Raw genomic sequence first — 24,216 nt, 5'->3', positions numbered from 1 at the left:
GTTATATTTATACTGATGAGAATCTACATTCAGACTTAAACGTTTATATATTTTCAACATATCCGCGACAATATTCAGAGAGAATGATTTATTGAAATTGTGCTTCGCAACCTCCCGATTACTCGCATTGGCTTTTATCGGTTCGGTTTCTTGTGATCGGAGAATTAAAACACGTCGTCGTGTGATTTCCATTGCCGGTGGCGAATTAAATCGGCGGATTAATCCCGATATTCTCGGATTCGGCGGCGCGCAAAGCTCGAAATTTCCCGTCCGAGGAAAGGCATCCTCGATCGAAAATAGCGAGCATCCAATCTCCGTACAAGCTTTGATCGATGACACCCGTGCCAGGAGAGGACGAGTTCGGTTCGTCGTCTGGCAGGGGGTGGTAGCTTCGGGGGTGAGATTGCCTTGTCACCTTGACAAATGGTTGGAGAACGAAAGTACCAGTCAACATTGGAACGCCCCGCCTCGATCGTACCGACCCCTTAAATTTTATCCTTCTTCCTCTCTTCCCGTTTCCTTCTCGTTCACCTGTGCGCCTCCCACGTAACCTTCGGAAAACAGCAGGGCTGCGCTACCTTCTCCCCGACAAGTTGGTCATTAAACATCGACAATTTTGACAAATAGGTGACCCCTTAGTGAGAAAGGCTCGCTTGAAATTTGTTCGCACATTGAAGCATCACGTTCCCTCGGAAATACATTATGCTCGTGAATCGTAGCTTTTTGGAAGGCACCACTTCTCCATTAGTATCGGGTTGCTTCTCCATCTGATGATGAAGTGGGTTAGAATATTTACAAAATATTGTATCCGCAAAACGTCCGAAAAAAACAGAGAAGGTCACCATGAATGACCTGAACTGTAGAGACGTATAATTCAGCATAACGCTAAAAATTTTGAAACGCTCGTTCAGGTCAAATCATCTCATGTCCCTGAATAACCTGCGAAAAAAGATGGTTCTTTCCGAAACTTTAAAACTATCCATCTTCCTTGTTTGTGATATTTTTCCGATCTTAATGAAACTCGAAGAAAAATGGCTGCTTGTTTTAACAACCGTTTTGCAGATTCGTTCCTACCGTCTCCTATACGGTAAATACATAAACCAAGCACCGGCCCGTAACCCTTGGACCGACTAGAGTCGGTCTGCCTTACGTATAAATTGACATAAACTGGCGACGATAATGGATTGCTTTCCTACGTCCGCGTACCGGATGTAAATCTACGGCGTTACACTTTCGGCAAAACGGGACGCGCGAAGTCGTCGCTATGCTCGTAGTCACGGCCGAAAATAGAACGAAAGCTGCGCCTGTCTATTAATTCGTGTTCTCGCGCCGCTGCGTTACGCTCCACTTGAGAAAGGAATGTGCGATCGTCATTCCGCACGGTCTGTCATCGTGGGGCGATTGTCATCGGCCACGGTGCAACCAGCGGTGTGGCGGCTCGCCGCCGCGGCTTGGCCGATTACGATGAAACGATGCTAATCGACGCCTGATTACACAATTATCATCCGGCTATCGCGCGATCGGCAATCGGGGAAATCGTTAGCGCGTTGGATCGTACGCGGATTTCTTCTCGCGCTCTCACTTGGGTAGATCGACCGACAGAAGAACAGGGAAACGTTTCGCGACGATGCCTTGCTCGATAAATCGTGAAAAAAATCTTGAAAAAAAACCGATATATTTAGACAGTCGTATTTTTAAAACGATCGGTGCGTTAAAAAACATCTGAATCATACTTTTGAGAAAATTCAGCGCACGCGCGAGATCGGAGAGTAACACGTTTGCTGCTGGAATTTACTGGGAGGAACCACGCGGACACGCGTGTTATTTAGCTAATTATTATTATCTCGGGAATGATCTCGGTTCGTTAAATTGAATTAGACATCGGACTAAAATTCTCCGTCAGATTGAAAGTGAGGTCTCACGACGCAGTGTCCGCGATCGGCCGTCGCGCGAACTTAATTTCGCGTCCCGCGTGGCCGAGCCGAGAGCCACCGCGGCACTTCTCTCGGATTACGAGCTGTTGTCTCCTGCGCTCGCGTTCTCGTCGCACCTTCCGTCAACTTCCGCGAATGCACGTGCATCGCGCTGCTCAGCGGCTTTTTACATTCCGTGGTGCAATGTAACACGCGAAGCGCGCGCGGCCTCCGGTGCGACATTATTCATCGTCCGATTGATCGTTCGGCGTTCCGCCGTTTATCGTTCATTTCGTGCGACATCTCGCTTCGAGATCCCCCGAGAATTCTCTCGAAATGAAAAAAACCAAAATCACCTCTCTGTTTTCCAAGAACTAAGCCCCAAAATCTGTATCTTCCCGTATCCCACGTTCTTTCGCTGCGTCATCTTAAGATAACCACTCCTCGCTCGTAATGATCGCGAGCATCATTCTATCTTCATTTCTCCTGGATGTTAAACAGAAACAGAGCGATGCTCGCAATTGTTGCCGACCATTAAAGTGGAACTTATCCTTAATGTGCTTTTCCACCAATCTCTACTAATCTCCTTTACTAACCTATCTAATGACAAGGGCAGATCATAGATATCTATACTATACTAGACAGATGAGCTTATATATTCCCCAAGTGCAGTGATCACTTTGGAAGGGCAGTGGGAGGGAGGATAAAGCGGATAAGATGACGATCTGCTAGCCAAGGCTAGCTGTCTAGCGTATAGATGTGTCTGTGGGGCGAACCGCCTCGGCGGCATATTGCGTCGAGCAAAAATCACATTCCTGTCGACCCCTCGAATTATATAACGTCCGCGGACGGCAAATTCACATTCCCACACACGCGAACGCACGCACGTGGGAGTCGTGGGGTTGCGCGGTGGCGGGAGCCTCACGCAAGCGGCACGCATGAATGCCTAATGCCTGCGGACAGTGATTTCCACCCTCGACGAGAGTGCGCCTCCTCCTACCTCGTCCCGCTTTCGATTCGCCCCGTCCACCCTTTCTCTGCGGGCAGATGGGGTTCTCACGACCCCACCCCGTCGTCGAGTCTCACCTAGCCCCGCGCCGCCACCGATGTCGCTTGTAATCGGCGACGATAATGCCCGCTGTCACAACACGCAAACACACGCACGCACGCTAGCCGCGGTCGTCTCGATTAAGAAATCAAAGGATTAGCGCTGTGACTTCTCCGGATAACACGTCCCGTCGACATCGAGAACCGCAGTGTGGTAAATTCTCGGCTGATTCTTCGACGGGGGGTCGACACCAGAAGTCTTATCGAAGACTTCCGGACTCTCACGAATTCGACTTCGACAAAGGTCTCTCGCGTTTGATCGCGTCTCCGCAGTTTTCGCGTATTATCGCCCGGTATTACCTAATTCACGCGTCTCTATACACGGCTCCCCCGGTAACAATTACTACGTCCGTCCGTCCGACCGAACAATATCGGCGAAAATCGAGAGCGGCGAGCGGTTTTCCCGCGAATCCCTGTCAGCGGCATCGACGGTGGTAACTACTACTCGATGGCGAAGCCGATACGAGAAAGCGTCCTCTCGTCGAAAAGGGCCGGCCGACAAATCCTAACGGATAATGTATCGATATCGCGGAGTCACGGCGCGATGCCGCGTGCAGATAGAGAAAGGACGAGAGAAAAAGGGAGAACGAGAAGGACGGGCAGATGGATAGAGACTGAGCGAGAGAGAGAGAGACGGTTTCGTTATTACGCGCGAGAGGCGTATTGCAAATAAACGTATCGACACACACGTCGCGCTCGGCCCGTACACGGGTCTACACCTTGTCACCATCGACGCCGCCCTGCGCTTCGTTACGCGCGTATATTATTCATCCCGCGTGTCGACTACGTTGAGACGATAATGGCCGGTTGTCGCTCGTCTATCTTTACTGACGTCACTGTTAACAGGTTGCCGACGCACCAGGGCGAAAATAGGTACGTTCCGCCGACAGCCTCGTCGTCCTCATCGTCGTTCTCCTCGTTCGCCGTCGTCGAGCTCGTTAACTGTTTCTACGCGAGAGCCGGGGGAGAGACCGTCGCGACGGAATATATTCGCGCGAAAGCACCGGGATCGTTAATTCGCGAGAGCCGTTCGCGAAATTAGTTTAAACGCGCACACGAGTGTGTGTCTCTCTATTTCTCTCTCGCTCTCTTTCCTTTTTTCTATCGGGAGCTCAGATTTTGGATTCCGCTTTGCGTGAACACAAGAGCGCCTGCTAGCAATTTGGTTATTCCTATCTGGGACTCTCAAGAAGCCCTTGGGAGCTTGAAAAGAAAATATTTTATATATTTGTCGGCGGCTAATGCGCGTAACCAATGTATGAGGGATGGCGTTTCACTATTTCATCTGTAATTCTACATACAGCATTTACCTTGCTTCATTATGTCAACTATGAACTCTTTTTTTCTTTCTGATATTATGTATATTTTTGCTATTTTAATGTCATTTATTCTTCTCTTCTCTTTTTTTTTCCGACAATGAGTTTCTTTAATACTGATAATATGTATATTTTTGCTGCGCGCCTGAGAGGACTGTGTCCCAGGTCGCTAATAAGCAACACCTCTCTTCCTCTCTTCCTATTTCTCGCGTCTCTATTCAGAGAGCATTATCTTCGATCTCGCGTTCATGTACGATTCGATCGTTTCCTGTTTCAGGCCCGATAGCGATCGCAAGATGATGAACCCAGAGACCGGGGTGTGCTACACGGAATCCGTAGGAATCCGAGCATGGTGAGCAACGCTTGATTATTAAACCCGAGTGCCGGAGCGAGGTGGTTTGATATCCCCCTCCTCACGTGACGTCGCACGGTCTCACGGTCGAAATCGCGCGTGCCAGTTTTCACTACTACGTCAAAGCCGAACGTACGAGGAGCGCGCGATCTTCCGGCGGCGCGATTTGACTATTTTAAGCGGCGCCGCGCGCCGTTAAACAGCGGGAACGCGCGTTTCCGAAACAGCGGGCACGAATTTCTGTATAATTCGCGCCATTCACTCGATTTTGCGGAAAAATCTATTACGCCGTTATTCCATCGCGCGGGGTTTTCTCGCGCGTGCTTTTTCTCTCCCTCTCTCTCTCCTCTCTCTCTAGTCTCTCTCACCCCTTCGCCCTCCCTCGCCCCGTGCCGCACTCGTGAGGTAATTTGCCGCAACCGCTGATGTATTTATAACAAAACGAATTAAACTCGGCGCGCGCTGCGCGAGCAGGTAACAAAACGCGACCGGCCGACAAAACCCCGGGAATAAAATACGCAAATATTTGCGTGTTTAATTTGAATCTCGCTTTGGGGGTCGAGCACACAGCGGCGCAACGGGAGGGTTAATAATGAAATGTCGCATTGTCGCCGGGGGTGAGGGGGAACGCGAACAGCAGGGGGTTGACCTCCCCCTCCTCCCTTCCTCACACTCTTTTTTTCCCCCTCTCTCCCTCTCTGTCTCGCTTGCTCCTTCTCTCTTCTCACTCACTGACACAAACACACTATATATACACACTCTTTCTCTCTCTCTCTCTCTCTCTCTCCCCCCTCTCGTTCATAGAATGGTTTTGTTGTGCACGACATATTGTCGTCGCGTGCTGTCGCCGATGCAGAATCGCGAAAGGCCACTCTCTCTCTCTCTTTCTCTCTTTCTCTCTCTCGTTAGCCTCCCTTTTTTTCGTCTCACCCACCCTTAACGCCATTCTCTCGCCTTTGCGTTAATTTATGACGGTCTGTACAAACTCACCCCCGAATTATGCGGGTAATTCGGTGCCGCGACCTATACGTTGTACGCGAGACACTGCGAAAAGCGCTGTCGCGCGTGTTTCGCTGCTTTAACCCTTTCCCGAGCCGAATTTATTCTCGCCGGAAGGGCGCGAGTGTTCAAGTCGTCGAGTAAAGCGCGACCCCTCGAGAGGGACGCGTGACGAAAGCCTCTCGCGGGGGGACGAGATGGTTTAAGTTATGCGCGGATAAGGTGGTTTGATTCGCCACCGCTTGAGGATGCACTTGATCTCGCTTTCCTGTTCTTTTCGTTAACTTCCACTTCGTTCATTTCTACACTTCCTTCTTTTTGGCAGTCCCGTTTCTTTAGCTGGTAACGTGTGGCGGAAAGATGTAGCACAGTCGAGTTTTGTGGATACTACATAAATAATGTTCAAAATGAGTTAATGGCATCCGCTCATGATCGCCCAATTTTCCTATCGTATGCTACCTAGATTCATGTTATCATGCAGATTTTCGTAAAACTTTCGTCTCCGACGAATGGGCACAAAATAACATATACCCAGCAACGATAATGGGAAGTTAAAGCTTCTGGGCGATTTGCGATAACCAAAATTTGAAAATCCTTAATACCAGGACGCGAATGGGTCATTTTTTACCTCTTTTTTGTAGTAATCCGTTAACTTTTTTGAACTTTCTAATATTGTTTATTTGTTTTATGATAAAGAAAGTTTTCTTGGGTTACATATCCAAAAAAATGGGAAAAAAGCATTTACGAATGGATTAAAAAATATGTTCTAGTGTTGATATGCCTCGTTATGTCCCATCTTGACTTTTGAAAACGATATCTTTATCTCATAATACTTCTTAACCTTTTTCATCTGCTCCTTCACTCGAAAAAGATATAAAACTCTTCTTATTGGCGCGCTAATCGGAGAAGATAAGCAACTTGTCCATTTTGTTAGTCTTTTTACCATTTTAACCTAGCTTAGCTTCGCTTCCGACCGAAAGTATTAAGTAGAAACGGAACAATAAGATATCCCGTAGATATCGATATCTCTCCGTCGCTGGATCTTCATTTTCGCGCAGGAATTCGTCGCGCCCTCGTCGACATCTCACGATTGTAATGGTTTTCTCAGGACATTAGGGACGCGATCACGACGACCGCCGAAGGATCGCGCGGAAAGGCGGCGAGGAGGTGGCCGAGACGGTGCCTTAATGCGATTAAGGTCGTTATCAGATGTCGCTTCCACTTCTTGCACGGTGACGTAGACGCGCGCTCGTTTGTCATCGTGCCGACGTCGTCACGGGGGTTGCATGATTTACTTCCGCCTTTCCCCTTTTCGCGCCCTACGTTTCCCGCCGACGATTTCTTCGTCACGATTCGAGCGTGCGACGTGCGTCCGCGCAAGATGAATGTATTTCCCCGACGCGTGTACATAGAAACACACACACACACACACACACACATATACACAAACGCACACGTGCAGACACACACGAGACGATCTCTGGCAATTAATTCAAACGCTGCGCATCTTGTCAGCCATCATTGATTCCCGCGATAAATCATCCGAGTTGTTTATCCCGTCATTAACGAAGACGAGAGATCTTATTTATAAATTCGTTTTTCCACAAATAAAATCGCACATCGTTGAATTTATACGCGTGATTTATATGCGCGACTGCTTTATCCTTTAATCGGCCCGACGCTTCGATTTCAATTGGGTCTCCGAGGTAAAAGGCAAATCAGGAACGCCTGGGCAAGAAGCAGCGGTGTTAATTCTCTTTTTAAGGCCAGTGCATAATAATGTACATTAATTTGGAGCTTTCGTCAAATTTCGTCTGTTGGTAAAATAATGGTTGCGTCGCGCGATCTTCGGAATCAATCGCCGCGGGAATGACGCTCCCCTGATCGAAGCGCACATGAACTCGCGTGTCGCGCCGTCGTCAGGAGCGAGTTCCGTGCGAGAGCGGGTTAAATGTACTTGGAATTAGTTCACGACTGACACCGGCGGATTCGTGAACGAAAGGGGAAATAATGACAGCGCCTAGAGAATAAATTCTCAAATTGTAGAGCTCGCGTGCCGCACGCAGCCCCGGCCGCAGAACGGCGTGTACACGTCGCTGTCCGAGGATATTCGTTAAGGTCAGCCGTTAACGCCTTTCGCCACGACCACCCCTCCTCGGTGGTCCTAAGGCCGATTTAGTGTCGCATTAGCGCGGCGAAAGCTAGGGGAAAAATGGTTGCGCGGAACGGCGAGGAATCGTGGCGGTGACTCGCGCGCGTCCGGGTTGAGAAGAAGGACGAGAAAGAAGAAGAAGAGGAGAAAGAGGAAGAAGGGGGTAAAAGAAATAATGAGGGCGCGAAGGGTGCGGAGGAACGCGAGCGTTGGATGGAATATAAGCGAGAGAGAAAGAAACACAGTGTCTTCGCGGTCATTGAAGACGAGGGTGTGGCCAGGAGATAGGGATGATTAGAAGCTACACCGCCGCTCGGGGGCGCAGCCGGAAAATTCATGGAGTCGCTCGCCGGTCTCCGTGCACTCGCCCGTTTATTTTAGGGGTAGGAAGCACGAGGAGAGGAAGTCGTTACGTCGCCGAGAGGTCGTCCTGCCGGGCTGCAGGAAGAGTGAGCGAAAATGAGAGATGGAGATAGAGATAGAAATAGACGGGTGTGGATGGATGGATGGATAGAGAGAGAGACTGCGGTAATCCTAATTAATAATTAATTACGCCGGGAGAGAGAGCGTCTCCGCCCTACTTGACCGACGAGTGATGTCCGATTGGATTCTTCCTGGAGAGGCTGGCGGGGCGCGATGCGGCGATACGGTTCACCGGCTGGATCTCGTTGGATTTATGGCATCGGGCGGCGCCATAAATCTGGTTAACGTCTTACGTTCGCCTTCCCTTTGTTGGGGAAAGCATCAGAGCGTTCGGACTAATTAATTCATATTATTCCGCCCGCCCCCGCGTCGCGCCTGCTGATAGCGCACCGTGTAATTTGCAACGCGCGATCACGCCGGGTGTTTGCGGCCGTCTATCTGTTATCCCGTCTGTTTCACCTAACTCGCGAGACTGGCTCTCACTTTTCCCTGATACGATGTTTTTGTTCCTGCTTCGTAAAGAACCATAAAATATTTTAAGATTTATAATTTCTCCGTTCGAGTAAAAACCCGGATACGGTTCTCGGTTTCAGCCCCCCGTCTCTGTCCAGCCCTCTTATTTTGTAACTAGCAAAACTTTCGTTATCGTTACGCAGCTAATTTGTGACACATTTGGCCTGCGTAAAGATTTATAACGCGTGCGTTTTGCCTGCGTACGTTAAAAAGTTACAGAATAAGAACGCATAATTCGAGCTCGTTTGACGTGGACTCGACGAAACACCGCGACGCTGAGCACCATTCCTCCACTTTTCCGAACGTCTCTTCGCGCCTCGTCAGAGTTCGACCGCGTTAATACTCCGAAACGTCTCCTTCCCGCACGGGGATATCTTTCGCCACGCGGAAGTGATCATCGGCAGTAAATTTTCCCGTGAATGGAACGCGGCGGTAACGTCGGACATACGGTGGCGACCGAAATAAATAACCATCCGCAGCTTCCTGGAGACCAACGGTTGCTTTACTCACGGCGGCTACGAAAAAGTCAACGTCGCGTCGGAGACGACCGCGACGGCGAGAAGAACGACTTGGGAAAAGTTGACCAAGTTTTACGAGGGTCAGTTGACGGAGGTAGATGCGAAGACACAGAAGAAGTGCGCGCGCCCACAAGAGAGAGAAAGAGAGAGAGAAAGAGGAGAGATCGAGAGAGATGGGAGAGAACCGGGGCCGATAGAAAAAGGATCCGAGACTCGTTTCGGTCCTTTCGAGACACCGCAGAGATCGTTTCGTACACGCCAAAAAGTTATCCGTGTGTGTCGCTACACATCCCCCCCCCCTATGCCCCCCGCGATCCCGCCAGGAACTCCCCAGTTTGTCAAAGGCGACCCTTCGGTGTCGCTTACAAGAAGGCAAATTTGTCTCAGCGAGATAAGCAAACAAACAGATGTAACGGTTAGCTGCGCTATTGCTACTGTTTTTTCTCGTTTCGTTTTTCGTCCCCGCCCATGGTCCTCGAGTAAAACATTCGTCTGGTGAAGTCGAAGCCGCTTCCCGCGCTGTGCATTAATTTCCACAGACACGTGCGCGCGCGCATGCTCGAGGTTCGACCGACGCAGAATTTATTACAGTCGCTGGAGTTTTATTGGGCCGGGCGAGAGTTAAAAATCCAACGCTGCTTCGACGTGTTGTATCTTTCTGAGGTAAAAGAGCGGACGCGAGATCTTGAGGAATTACTATTGACGGGAAAAGAATCTTTCTCTCTCTCTCTGTCTCTCTCTGCTGCTCTTCTAAAGAACAAAAGAAACGGGACTCCCGTGTGCGTTTTACGGCGCGATTTCCGAGACACCCCGTATGAGGAGCTGCAACTATTAACGGCGCATCCTGTCCGTGGTCACCGAGTTATAGAATCGATTCTGCGAATTCCGTGTTTCTCGACTACTTTCTCGCATTTCGACCGCATTAGGGATTTGCATATATTAGAGCTTATCCCTTCCGAGAACGTTCGTCTTCGACGGGACGTGGATGCATGCCGTTTTGCGAATGCTCGCCTCGAATTTCGAGAGTCGGAATGCTCTCGGTGGCAACCTCATTATGGCCATTCGTGCTCATTTAAACGCAGCCCGCGGCGCAGCAAATTGTTGCAAAAAGATAGCGACTCCTCCTCTGGCCGGTACATTGTAGCTGACCAATTTCGACGTACCCCGAGCGAGAGTACGCTAAATAAGAATCAATCAGTGGCTCATGACAATTTATGGAGCACGAAGCTCCCTCGTCCGGAAAGAGTTAATTTTCTTACTTAATTTAACACGACATACACACACACACACACACACGCATACACGCGCATGCGAGAGCACGAAAACGAAAGCTGGGCAAAAATATAACGCAAGATCATTGGGTCTCGTTATAGAGACAAGTCAGATGTACGAGATAGACCTTCGTCGCGCCAGGCGACAGGTTATATCCCGATGTCACGTCTAATAGACGCGTTAACTCTCTCTAATGGATACTCGGACGCCCGCTCGTCTTCTTATCGGGCCCTTCATCTTATCGGTGTCTTCATCGTTAGCACCCTCCTTTTTACTCTCGCGCGCCGTGGAACGATCGCACGCAACAAGCAGGAAGACACGAATCGCCGAAATCAACTAGTCAACTAATTAGACTATTAGCGCATCACACTCTCTAAAATGCGATCGTACTCCGATTACTACTCGATTCTGTTACCACTGAGAAGCAGTCAATAGTCACTGATAGTCATAGTTATAAGTATAGCACGGTAAATTATAGGAAAATTTCGCTGGAAAAATTTGTCAATAGCAACTGTTTCCATCAGGAGAATCTAACTGCAGATGCAAATGAAAAAAGATGTTATTTATTATTTTTTTCTGTTCTTAATAATTCTTAAGATGATGCTGTCTGATTCAATCAGTGACATTTTCACTGATTCGACTCAAGAGAGTATGGACGGTTCATCGGAGTTGTTTTCCTCACAATTGCTAATAAGTCATATCGATGCTTCTTATTGGCGTCATCGACCGTCGCGCTCGCGTCATGGAAGGGTGCGGTTGTACGAGACCCTTCGTAATCTCAATGCTCGATGAGGTTTTAATGCGCTTCCCGAAGAGGTGCGTGTTAGACCCGTGACGGACGCAAACGTGATCGAGGAAGGATTACGACCTTTGGCACAATTATGTCAAGAGAGAAAGAAACAGAAGCTGGAAGAAGTGAGAGAGAGAAAGAGTGAGAGAGAGAGAGAGGGGGGGAGGAGGAAAGAAAGAGAAAATTGCGTATCCGCATTCGTCTCGGTAGGGTGTGTCGGGGTAGCTTTACGTTCCTGCGCAGAAATCATAAGGGCAGCTGTGCGACAGAGGGATTTCGGACTCCAGCTGCGTGGTTCTACGAGGGTTGCCTCGTCGTGGATGACACCGAATGATCCAGGCTCGGTTGGTTGCGCGCGAAACGGAATTCAATCGAAATCCCCGTTCGATCGACACACGTTCGTCGATGCGCACGAATATCGAATAAAAGTAAAGGCCTCGATGACCCGCTCGCGCTGGCGCAGCAAATGCGCTACGAGAAGGCGGCGTGATGAAAACGCGGAAATGTCGAATTTCTAACACTTATCTATTTACGATTTTGCACGGGAGGCCCAGGTGGAACTATTAGGTGCCTCGAGAACGCACGATCGAAGCAGTCCCGAGGAGATTCGAACGAACGACGAGACGTCGAGAGCGTATGACGCTTTGGACAACGAGCGGGCGCGAATTAATTCGCTGTCGTCCCCGAGCGACGGATGTTTCCTGGGCCGCGTTTTTGCGGTCCCGCGGGCCTCGTTGGACGAGACAATGTGCAAAAAATGATCCGGAATGATGCCGATCGAGAGGCGGTGTTCGGTAACACGAAGGAAAGGGGACCAAGCGGTGGTGTTTGGGGGATTTCAGCGCGGGAGAGTAGTCTCTCTCTCTTTCTTTCTCTATCACTCTTTCTCCTCGCTGTCGTGCGTTCCCGCTACGATACAATACGTATATTTGCGAGAACGACCGTAACCCCTGGGAGGGCGGAGGGGGCAGGGGTCGTCGAGGGGTAAACATCGTGTAACCACCAGGGGGAAACACAGGGGGTGAGCGCGCGCGATCTGCCGCGCCGTTCGAGCTCGCATACGATTCCATAAATATTTTATTGGCTCGTCATTCGACTTTATTGCGCCGCACGATCGAATGACACGCCGGATTAGGCGGCGATTATTCTCTCTCTCTCTCTCTCTCTCTCTCTCTCTCGGTAACGCGCAAGAAGCGCGAATCATACTGATTTATCGCCTCCGACGATTTCTGGCCGGCCGATGATGATGACGCGTAGATGCGACCCGCGCAAAAGTGCATTTCCTTTTTCACGTCGCTGCTGCGCGCAACGCACCGCGCAATCTCGTATTAGCGTTACTTTCGGTGGAATCGTCGTGCCCGAAGGAAAAAGGAAGGAAATGAACGAAGCGCGATTTAAATTCGATTCGACGCGTGCAGTGAGAAACTTCTCCCGCACCTTCGCGTTACATGAATGAAATGAGAATGTTATTATCGTGCCATTAACACTTCGCGGTTCGCGCAATTTAAAATGGAGGGCACTCCACTTTGAATTGACATTTGTTATACGCGCGATCCACTCCGAGGTTAATAAGTGGTTACATTTGCACGGCAACGTTAATCCGGTTTTAACGACAACCGTAATTAGCAGGCATCCGATTGGTATATTCCTTTGGATCTCGAAATATACTCCAATTAAATGCGAGAGCTCATTAACTATGATTGTTATTAAGCCGGACCAGCGCTGCTGGTATATACGTAGTCAGTGTTCGCAACATTAATGTCCTTTCACATCGCGGCATGATTAAAGTACCGGACGGCCTGCGACACCCGAATTCGCGTGACACCGTTCTACGGTGAGCGAATCGCGACGTCGTCAACGACTATAGGGTCGACGGACCGCGAAGTGTTAACCAGAAATCAGGAGGCCGCAAGAATAATCCTCCGCAACCGATGGTCAGGGAGAAAACAAGGGCGTGTCGGCGATTCCAAATCTTAGCCGATCCGTTTTCGCATTCTGCGGCATTCGTCAGGAAAGAAGAAGGGTCAAGGATTTTCACGGAGACGCGCGGCGGAGGTCCTCAAAGCGGGTTTTTCGGGCAACCGTCGGGCCGTATCGCGATCGCCGGGGAAAACATTTTTCACGACGCAACGACCCGAGGAAGAAACACCGTGTGCGCTTCGCCGACCGTCCCTCTTTCGCTCGCTCGCGCGTCTTCCAGCCGCGTACGGTGTCTCGTTCCCGCGCTTAATTAAGCCGAGCCACTTAGTACCGGTGAATGCTCTTTGATTGGCAGACGAGGTGCCTGACGATGACCGAAGCTGACAGGCCAGGTACGCGCCTATCCGCGCCTATGGCGCAGCGCGCGAGCGAGTCGGCCACTCAGTCAACATCAGGCGAATGCTGAGTTATGTCGAGGGTCCGAGTTCTTTTAAACTCGCCAATAAATCGGCCCGGTCTCCATCGCCACGACGTGCCTCCCTCGTCCCTCCTCCTCTCCTCGCGACGCTACATCCTTCGCGCGCTCGCGCCCCCCTCCTCCCCGCCGCAGACGCACAGACCCGGTAGTCGTGGTGGTCCTTTTATTTTTTACCACCGCGCGTCTCCTCTCGCGCGCCACCGCGTTCCTCCTTCACTTCGTCTTCAGGTAGCGCGAAATTCATTGCAACCTCCTCCTCTTCCTCTTACCTGGAACGTTCGTTCGTTCGCTCGTTCGTCCGTCCGTCCGTCCGGTCGAGCGAGGTGCGAAAATATCGGCTCGTTTGCCCGATGACTCGACGGCTTCTTCTCCGCCCGTCTCTTACCTCTTTTTTCCCGGGGTGAATTTTTTCGCTGCCGCGCGTCTCCTCTCTTTCTCCGCCGCGCGCGCATCATCATGTATCTTCCTCTCTCTTTTGCTCTTCCTTTTGGCCGGCCGACCGGCCGCGCTCTCGCTCGGTTGGTCGGTATTATTTCTGCAGCGGCATTCCACCGGATCGATCCCTCGCGTATCATCGGTACCGGACAACAGGAAGAAGCCCGCACGACAGCGGATAGCGAGACGCAATTCGATCGGGATCGCGTCGCTGGGCCCGCGAGAGGCTTTCGGCGGAGACAGGGCGAAAGGACAACGCCGAGGGCTGCTTTCTCTTTGGGCGCACTCATTCTATCTTTATTGTTCATTACATCCCGGAGGAAGATAGAACGACGCTTACAGCGCGTGAGAACCCAAAGAGAACGCATCCGACATTGCGCACTCGAGAATTCCCCTCCCGGCCTCGTCGTCCACGTCGCCGTTTGTCAAACCGATCGGATTCTTCGTGTCATTCCCTCCGCGCTCTCGTCGGGCGGACTGCAATTTCCTAAGCAGCCGGTATTTCGACGTCATCTATCGCGATCGGGAATCTTGGTGTGGCGCGTCGTCACCAATTAATAATTACGACATTGTCGCCGCTCGCTAAACGCTTTAATCAATGTCATCGGGCCAATTTCCGATCACCGTTAGCTCCCGTCCCATCCCCGTTCCGTCCTCCACCGCCTGCCTCTCCGCCGCCTACCTCCCTCTCTCTCGCTCGCGCGCGTATCAGGGCGGCTCCTCTGCAGGAAATTACGTGGGTACGCGATCGAAACACAGGCGGAAGTCGCAATTTATCAGTTTCCAGGCTGGACGCGCCGCCGGAGATCGCGATTCCGATTTTCCTCCGCCGCGCGCCTGCCCCCGCGCGCCGTATTGAGCGCGAACCGGCCTTAATGATGCTTGAAAATCGATCGCCTCGATCTCTCGCGCAGCTCACACTGTCACTCGTCACTCAGTCACGCTCCGCTAATTGCGAGATATTTATCTCCCGCGTGTACACCTTTTTCAGCTCACCGCGCGCGCTCCGCCGTAGCGACGTAGTCGTCGTCTTCGGCGGCTCCTCGCGCGGCTTCCCACCGCGGTCTCGCCCGCCATCTTCTACCCGTGGCTCGTAATCGTAATCTCCTCGGATCGTCGAGTGATTAATTACATCGCGGCGGAATGGTCGACCGACTAACTGAGGATTCTAATAACGACTCGATCGTGCACAGGTGCGCGCTTGTCACGGCTGAGACGAACGGTGTCGCGATGTTCCAGGAATCCCGCGGGTACGCGCCCCGTTTCAAGCCGTCGAGTTGATTAACCCTGGAGTGGTCGCGTGATTGACAGGCCTTCATTTTAAACGGACGTTTTCAATAGAAACAGCGCTTAGAAAGTGATAATATTTATTTATGCGGAGGTAGCGATCATGAAAGATCTTATCTTAAAGCGATCTTAAAATAAAACTAAAATCATTTTTGTCTCTTCTCAATATAAGATTAAAAAGCAAATCGAGGACAAATTACGAGGAAATCAACATCGTTTTGGTGATGATTTACGATATGTAGATAATCGAATCTCTGCTTTCAATTTCCCGCAATGGACGAGAGCGGTCCCTTAACCGACACGGAGGATGTGATGCTTGTTAGTTATTTTTCAGGAAACGCATTTTATTGTATCGTCATCCGTGCGACCACTGTAGGGTTAAACGAATCGCGCATTACCGGCGGGCGGCGCCTATAACCCGAGTATACGAATAATATTTTAACGGACTTTTTCTGCGGCTCGTCTCTCGAGAACGGGGGGTGGCCGAGGCGCGTCGTATTCAAGCACCCGATGTTATTCCACTCTCGCCTGAACGCGGAGGAACGATCGGCTGATAACATCCTTGCGCCGTCGGTGGAGAGATATGGCGGAAAGAGAGGAGAAAAAAGAAGAAGAATTCCCACACACTCCATGCACGCGCATACATCGAAATATCGCTGGTTCCGCTGGTTTCGAGTACCCGGTGGGTGCTCGAGTACCCGGCCGGCCGCGGTTATGAATACGCGGAGGTCTCTTATGCGATTCTCACGCGAGCTCCGCGATTCAGTATGCTTTCTCTCTTTCTCTCTCTCTCTCTCTCTCTCTCTCTCTCTAGCTTTTTCTCTTTTCCGGCTCTCTCGGTGCACTTTGGCTCGAGATCAACGATGAATTTGTGTATATACACGATCATTGTTCATTTTGAATAAATCCCGTGAGGGGTGAACCTACACGGAAGAAAAAGATTTTGTTGGCGCAGCTAATTATGCTTTGAGTGAAAATTTTGGTTGCGGCAACAAATTTTTGGCTACAGCAACAAAACGTTTTCAGCTAAAAACCATGACCTGCGGCAGCCAAATCTTTTTTTTTTTCATGTATTTACTTTTCTCTTTCTTCTTTCTTTCTCTCTCTCTCTCTCTCTCTCTCTCTCTCTCTCTCTCTCTCTCTCTGTCTCTCTTTTTCTCTCTTTCTCAAAAGAAGAAAGCAGCATTTGAAAATCGTCTAGCCAGGATGTCCGTCGTCTCGACCCGACGGGCGCCTGTCTACGTGTTGTTTCTAAAAAGAAAAAATCATTTGGCAGTCAGTGTCCATTTGTCAAGGTGTCATTTGTCATTGTTAAATGATTCAACGATGACCGCTATTGGCCGGTCACCTTGCACGGTCATTCTTTCGCCGTCTCGGCGAAGTACAAAGATTTGTCACTCTATCGCACGTCGTTCGTTTGAACTTTGTCAACTATTTTAAGCGAGGCTTCTTTGTATTTCGAGTGCGAATATAAAGAAAAATTCTAGTCATTTCGTTAATCCTTCTTTTATCTTTAAATTGCTGACGATCTGCCGAACGAAATAGATAAATACGTCGCGGCTCACTCCGCACTTTCGCGCGAAACATCGTCATGTTCTTGCGACTTATAACGCGCGTTCCTGGGGACGAGAACGTTATGATTATTTGAGGCAAACGAGATCTGTTCGTTTTAGCTAGTGCTATACTGGAATTTCGATCTTTTTTTTCAACGCTACGTTACACACATGCTTTACTCTAATGGCAGAAATTGCAACCAAGTTCGGCTAAAACGAACAGACTTACGGTTCCAGATGATGGCGTCTAGAATTCGTTACCTGATTTATATTTATTAACCGACCGATGCTTCTTCCTTCGCAAAAACACGTTTAATTTATATTTCGCTACCTGCCTTTACACGATGGGAAAAACTGGGGGGAACGAACGATTTTTCCCAACAGGAAGTTCCCTTGTTTCTGAGACAAAAGAATTTTACGTTCCGTCGTAGTACCTGCATTTTGGCGTTGACTCTTAAGCCGATTCGAGGGGGAAGAATTTTTTAACGAAACTCAAATCTTATTTAATTCAACCGGTTCGTTATTTATCTCCCTTCACGTATTTCGCATCGACGATCGTGATACTCACGATTACGTTCTGGATTCGACCGGAAATCACACGCCCAGGTGTCGATCCGTGTCGAAACTTTACATAACCACGTCGAAGGTTGTTTCGGAAAAGCGAAGTGCGCATCTCCGCAGCACATTGTCCGGGTCCGCGAGTTTTCCAACAAATAAACTTTTTCATTTCGAATATAGAGATGTTGTTACATTAAGAACAATTAGAATTGGAAGTCTACATCCTTAACCTTCGGTATATCATCAGGATCCAATATCAGTTTTTGAGCTTCTTTTTCCAACTGTCTTATTATTGTAAATTATTGATATTTCGTGGCCTCTATTTTTTCTTACAGATTTTCCAAAGAATAAAGAAGAAATTGATTTATTTTTTTTTATGGAATTAGATTTATTTTATTTTGCAGTTACTGTATAGTGTAGTGTACTAAAGGTCAAAACGGCCAGTTGCAACAATAGGTGAATTAACCCTTTGAAATTTTGGTTCTATTTTAATTAATTCTTATTATCTGTTTAAGCGACGGCAGACAAGCACTCGTCAGTTCTGCGTTAATACATTCTTCAACGGTTTTGTACTGGGGTCACTGTGACGAATACTGTGAATATTCTATTACAAAAGCTTTAAAGAATGTTTTGACGGAGAAGAATTGACGGAGGATTGACGAATTCCTGCCGTTTAGACAGATAAAAAGAACGAAGCTTTTAGATGTAGAAAAGATTAAATAATCTAATACTGGATAATAGGCAAAGTGAATAGAATAATAAAGCATCGCACTTTACTTTCTCACAATCTTTTTATAAACCTTTCATTTTATTACTGTTCAAAATTTCAATAAGATTTAAAAACTCAGGTGAAAAGGAAGAAATTATAAGAGCAAAGATAACAGTCGTGTGTTCCAAATTATACTGAGCAATAATAACTTAAATTTTTATTTAATGCAAGGATGCAAAGAAGACGTTGACAAATGTCAAGAAAATGGGAGGCGTCAAAATCATTGAAGAGCATTAATATATGCAAAATCGGTACTTGCGAAATTTATAGTGGATTTTAAGGCCGGTATATTCACAGTTGTAAAGTATTCACGGTCATTGATTAAAAGCATAATTAATTACTGATTTGCATTCACGGACCGTTATGCGGCTCTTTGGATCAATATCGCTTGTAGTATGAAAACACGTAGTAAATAAGTTAACGAATAATCGTAGATTAATAAAGCTATAATTATTTGTCAAACGATGACAAATTGTGAGTGCAGGCTTAAATTTCGACTCGAGTATTTTCTCATTCTCGATAAGTTCTCTATTCTCGATAAATACCCGTTAAAATCGGAATATATAATAATTTGACATACCAGAATATACATGATGCGTCGCTACCCACGTCCTCCGTCCTGGCTTCCTGATTTAATATGTTGCTCCCGGTTGCTCCGGATACTCCGACGCTAACACTGTCACTGACACTCGCGTAGTTACGATTTGATCGGAGAAACACGTGTTAGTAAACGCGATGCCGACGAGAATCCGATTCAATATTTTAAGGTCCAATGGGAATTGCAATATAACTAACTTGCCGATACACGTATTTCGCATCACGGTATATATACGTCGCTCGTCGGCTCGATACGTAATAATTCGGTCACGAGAAGATATGCGGTATAAAACGGTATCAAAACAATGGCCAAAGAAACCAAACTCTTTCCCTACCAATTGTTTACCATACAAGAACGCGCGCATAATCTCGGTCGCTGCGCAAGACCACAATAAAGCTAATCAAAATATTCCCGACCTTCGGGACAATCCAAGTTACCAGGACCGTCACTAGCGTGGTACGTATCGCAAGTGCCCGAGCCACAATTTAGAATCTACCATAAATCTCGCAAGTGCTGATTTGTGCCTATAATAATGCTCTTTCCATATGACTCTTTCATTTTTACCTGTTTCGAATCTCAAGATTCTACCTAAATTTACCAACGCCAATAAAAAATATTAATAAACAAATTACGGAAAAAGAAAGTTTAATGTTTCATTATACCATTATTTGCCTATGTTAATTATTTAATATTTGCTCATCGTACATACTCCATTTCGGTTGAAGAAGTTACATAATTAATATATTAGTTATTGAAATTAAGAGTAAACGTTGTACATGCAGGTAGAATATTGAAATAATTAAATATTAAATAATTCATGATATTTATTTGCCAAAAATAATTGTAACACAGAATCTGGAGTTATTCTAAAGATTCTTGGTAGGAGGTTTTTATTTAAGTCTTAGCAAGGCGAAAAAGGGAAACCATTAATTAAATGTAGCATCAATGAACCTGTATAATGTTATACTTAGACGTTTTCCATTCAATATCTATTAGAATTTATAGTGTTAATATAGAACAAAAATTTCGACACGAGATTTCACGGTGATTTGCACGATATCGAGAGAGAGAGAGAGAGAGAGCGAGCGTCGTTGCGAGCAACTGTCATCTTTTCTTTTTTTCTTAAAATATTACGTTATGCTTTTTGGAATGAATCACCTTCGCCAGCGCGCATCTGGCGAGTTTAGTCAGCCATCAATCTTAATCATCCGCAACGTGTTGAGAGAAATATGGCCCTCCCAATGCGAGAGACTCTTATATAAGAAGAATAATAATGAGGGTCGTAGAACATAGTATCTATCCCGGCGTAATTATGGTACACGGCGACCGAGCGTATCGTAATTATGATATCAGTATTTCAAATAGCGCGAGTTTAGAGAAAGAGAGAGAGAGAGTTTATGTGTGAGAGACAGACATTGATTAGATTTGAAACCAGTTTTTTTTTTCTAAGAACATGAGACTATGAAGAGCATTTAAGAGGATTTTGATAAAATCGAGAAAAATTCTTTCACGGCAACCATGCATCGGTTGCACTTCGGGTCAACAGGTTGTTCTTCGGTTGGCCGACTTCCGGCGAGTCTCCTCGCGAGGAGAGGGAAGAACCGACGCCTCTCAATTGCGAACGATTTAAGGCCGCCATTGGCCCCGACCTCAGCGGCAGCCCGCAAATGAAAACTTTCCCCATCTTCTTTCGTCAACTTCTGCGAAAGACTTTGCGGTGGAACTTCTTCTTCCCTTCTCTTCTTCTTCTTTCTCTTCCTCGTTCTCCACCTCTTCCTCTTTCTCTTCATCGACGTTCGTTTTTGCTCGGTTTCTGCTTATTTCCGCGTGCGAATTGCGGTTTGCCGAGCGATCGTGCTCGCAGGGAAAATCTTTCCCGGCGGGATGTACTTTGTATAATGAATTTTGCCGCTCGCAAATCGCAGGCTTGCATTCAAACGAAGGTTCTTAACGCTATTATGCGGAATTCCGCACACATGCATACCAGACGTCAGCTAAAACGTTTTACTGGTTAATCCGGTTTGGTAAAGTCGACACTTGACACGTCGATCCCGCATAGAAAATTCCTTGATTAGATTAAGTTGGGTCAAACTCTGAATAGAAGTGTAATGTTTCAAGTATACGATTCTAAGTGTTCTAAGAAACATAAACAGATCCTATTTGGTCATCCCCGATATGTTCCTAATGACTTTTTTTCGGTTTCTGTTTTACTACGATTGAGCAAAATATATTTTACATTTACATTTTACAAGTACTCATATACGCGCTACGTGCGCGTTATTAAGCATAGTAACATTAAAAATATTAATGTGTATTAATCTTCTAATTTAATGGGATAACCTATTCTGGGACAACTTTGTGCATTCTGATCGGAATCTATGCTGTATCGGATGAAATCCGGGAAAATTTCTATACAGAATGGAATCGCGAAGAAACCCAAGCGAGTAAAATGTTTCAAGGATATCGAATTGACGACGAAATCTTTCTCTTCGAATTCGTTAAAAAAAAAAAAAAACAAAATGGAATCTCAGGAATGCAATTTTATCGTGCGCCTCCCTCAAAAAATTTCGAGAGGTTCGTTGGAGAAGTGATGAGAAAAGGAGGCGAGGGTGGGTGCGAGTGAGCGAGTGGAAAGGCGGTAAGACGGGAGGAGAGGGTGCTCGTCTAATCTGTCGGCGGTGATCAGGACCCGGTATCGATGATGAAGTCTCCGCGGCCTTTGAAGTATGCCGTGCTTCGCGACGGGTGGTGAGCCAACCGTTCGGATTTCTCGGCCGCCGATCCTGATCCTGGTGATGCTGTGCACACCGCAGAACATTTCGTAGGGACCATCGACATAAGAATATCAGGGTCGAGCATATACTGTTAATTTAGGCAAGGGAGTTTATTTACGTTAAGGGGAAAGTTACGGCACTTCGGGTTATTCAGCTCAATTCACCACCACCGTCTGGTTCGCATGCATTTACTTTGTATGCATGCTAAAGATTTGTCATTATATTGCAAGAGCCTGCAAAGGGCAGTTGATCAAATTACAACCCTTTCGCTAACTAATGACAATCCAGCCCGGTTACATCTGTATATTGTTAGGTATATCGAGTTTCCTAGTTCTCCTGTTTTTTTTTATCAGCGACTGTCACGCTTAGTATGACAAAATTCGGTATGGATATAGTGTCAGTTCATTCTTGCGAAACGCCAGATTTTTCAATGCCAAACGTGACCGTGACGGCCCGCATTAAAGCCGTAGGCCATAAAACTGTCAATTTGACCTTACGACCGTCTCTGATCTTAACGAATGACTGAGAGATTTCCCCGAAAGATACAGGACAGGTATCCTCGTCGTACCTCAATGTTTTTGTCGCCGCAGTTTCCGGTGTTCCCATCCTCCTCGCACGTTCATCGTTGTTTTCTCAAAAACCACACATTTCTGCGCGCTAGTTTTTCAGCTGCGCGCCATTTCGACGGACTACGACGACAGCACAATGGCAGACTTTTACGTTCAAGAGATTATTAGTTCAAACTGTTGATTGAAATTTGACGTCTGTTAATATCTAGTGTTTTTGACGAGATTTAATTTTGACTTTCCCTTCAGAGGATCGCCAGATGTCGACCGGTCATCGGATCACACTATAATCTAAAAGTTGTATATAACACCCTACGAAGGCTTTCTCTTTCACAGTCCGGCGACCCTTCTTTTTTCTTTCATTTTTTTGGCTTCTCGTCCCTGCAGAATGGTCGGTAGCATCATTCAATCTTTCGACGAAGCATTGTGAAAAAAACTCGAATAATCTCATGGTACCCAGAAGAAAATATTCCAAAAGAATGTATTCTTCTTTTAAATAATAACCCGTGATAGATATCCTGTGTTGTGCGTGCGACTTTTGCGGCCCTCAGTGTAAACAAACACGCCGCGGTATAATTGAAGGGCTGATTATCGTATCAAGATATACAATCGCGAGGATGAGCGTTTGCTTAACTTGTCGAAGGGGCACCTGCAAACCTGTCCAGGATATTAACCCCGAGAACTGTCAACGTAGTCACATATGCCGATTTCAAATCTGAAGGGCTGTATTGTATCGAGCCGGTATCCTGCCTTCGGTCCTACCGACCGCCATATTTAGCTGAAAACTCTCATAGACAGCAATGGGTTAACAAAAGGGCGGCAACAACGACGACGCCACGAGCGGGGCGGACAATGAACAGGTCCACTAAACCGCGATGCCGCATTATTTGGTTAACAAAGTTAAATACCGCTTTTTTTGATGTTTCTTTCCGTGGTTTCTTTTCACCAGTCCAAGTGTCGATAGGGGCCAGGTTTGAATGGAGTTTACAATTCCTCTTGTTCGCATCGAACAAAAAAAAGCTTTCTTTCCTTCTGTGCGCGCGCGTGCCCGATTTTTCCGTCGGATTAACTTCGGTTATTCAAAATATTTTCCGGGCTACTGGACTTTGTTTCCTACTTACCGCCGCATTCAAAGAAACTGCATGACAGACCTGTCGTCGTGTCAATGCGGCACACGCGCGGAAAAAAGGAGTTTAATCTCAGCGGGAATCCGCGATATGTGCGATACACAGCGAAAAATAATCCGTTGGCGCGACAGGTTTTATGCATAAATCAACGACATTATTTGACTGTGTACGAGAGAAATAGAGAAGAAATAAAAAGGAAGATTTGCTGTCGCGCGATAAACGTATAATCTGCGTACGACCGACAGTGGCAAAAAAAATCGCAGCACTTTTTTTCAACGAGCTTCACCGCCCGCACTTCCCATCTCCGATAGGAGAATTTGTTTTTCAATAATTCTCATAAGATAAACTCGCCTATTGGACATAATCATTTTTACGCGTCGAGAAATTTATTTCCCGCCGGAAGGGTCGCGCGGGGAGAGGGTGCGCTAATCGATTTCCGCGTTGAGCCTCGCAGAGAGAGAGCTTGTATCGCGAAGCGCGCAATTCGCGCGAGCCGAGTTTTTGATCCGGCGATCCGGGTATTAGCGTTCTCGTTATCTCGCGTCGATTTCATTTCGCCCGGTCGGCGTTGGTGGGGAAGGTGAGAGGGAGGGTGGCAGGGTGGGGGAGGGGACCGGGGACGTAGATGCGTTTAGATAAAAATAGCCTCGTAAAAGAGAGTCGCTTGGCCTGGATCCCCGGAGCAGCGGAACAGTCCTCGGCGCCGCGTCGTGCAACCGAACCCCCCTCGTAAAGCTGCTGCTGCGCGCACCCCCCTCGGCCGACAGATATCCGGTGTCGATATCGTATCCGAGCG

General features: G+C 47.6%; 1 protein-coding gene across 2 annotated transcripts in view; it reads left to right on the top strand.

Annotated features, from left to right (window-relative positions):
* Positions 1-24,216, top strand: part of LOC106749572 (transcription factor Sox-3-like) — a 107,895-nt gene that overhangs the window by 58,798 nt on the left and 24,881 nt on the right. For both annotated transcript variants that reach the window (XM_014629192.1, XM_014629191.1), the window contains exon 2: positions 4,614-4,688. In XM_014629192.1, coding sequence (XP_014484678.1) covers positions 4,614-4,688 — 75 coding nt within the window. The remainder of the gene's footprint in view (positions 1-4,613; positions 4,689-24,216) is intronic.

Source organism: Dinoponera quadriceps, unplaced genomic scaffold, assembly GCF_001313825.1.
Source record: "Dinoponera quadriceps isolate SergipeBrazil2010 unplaced genomic scaffold, ASM131382v1 scaffold3990, whole genome shotgun sequence".
NCBI classification, from domain to species: domain Eukaryota; kingdom Metazoa; phylum Arthropoda; class Insecta; order Hymenoptera; family Formicidae; genus Dinoponera; species Dinoponera quadriceps.
The sequence above is the reverse complement of the archived record's forward strand: the minus strand, read 5'-3'. Positions and strand labels throughout refer to the sequence as shown.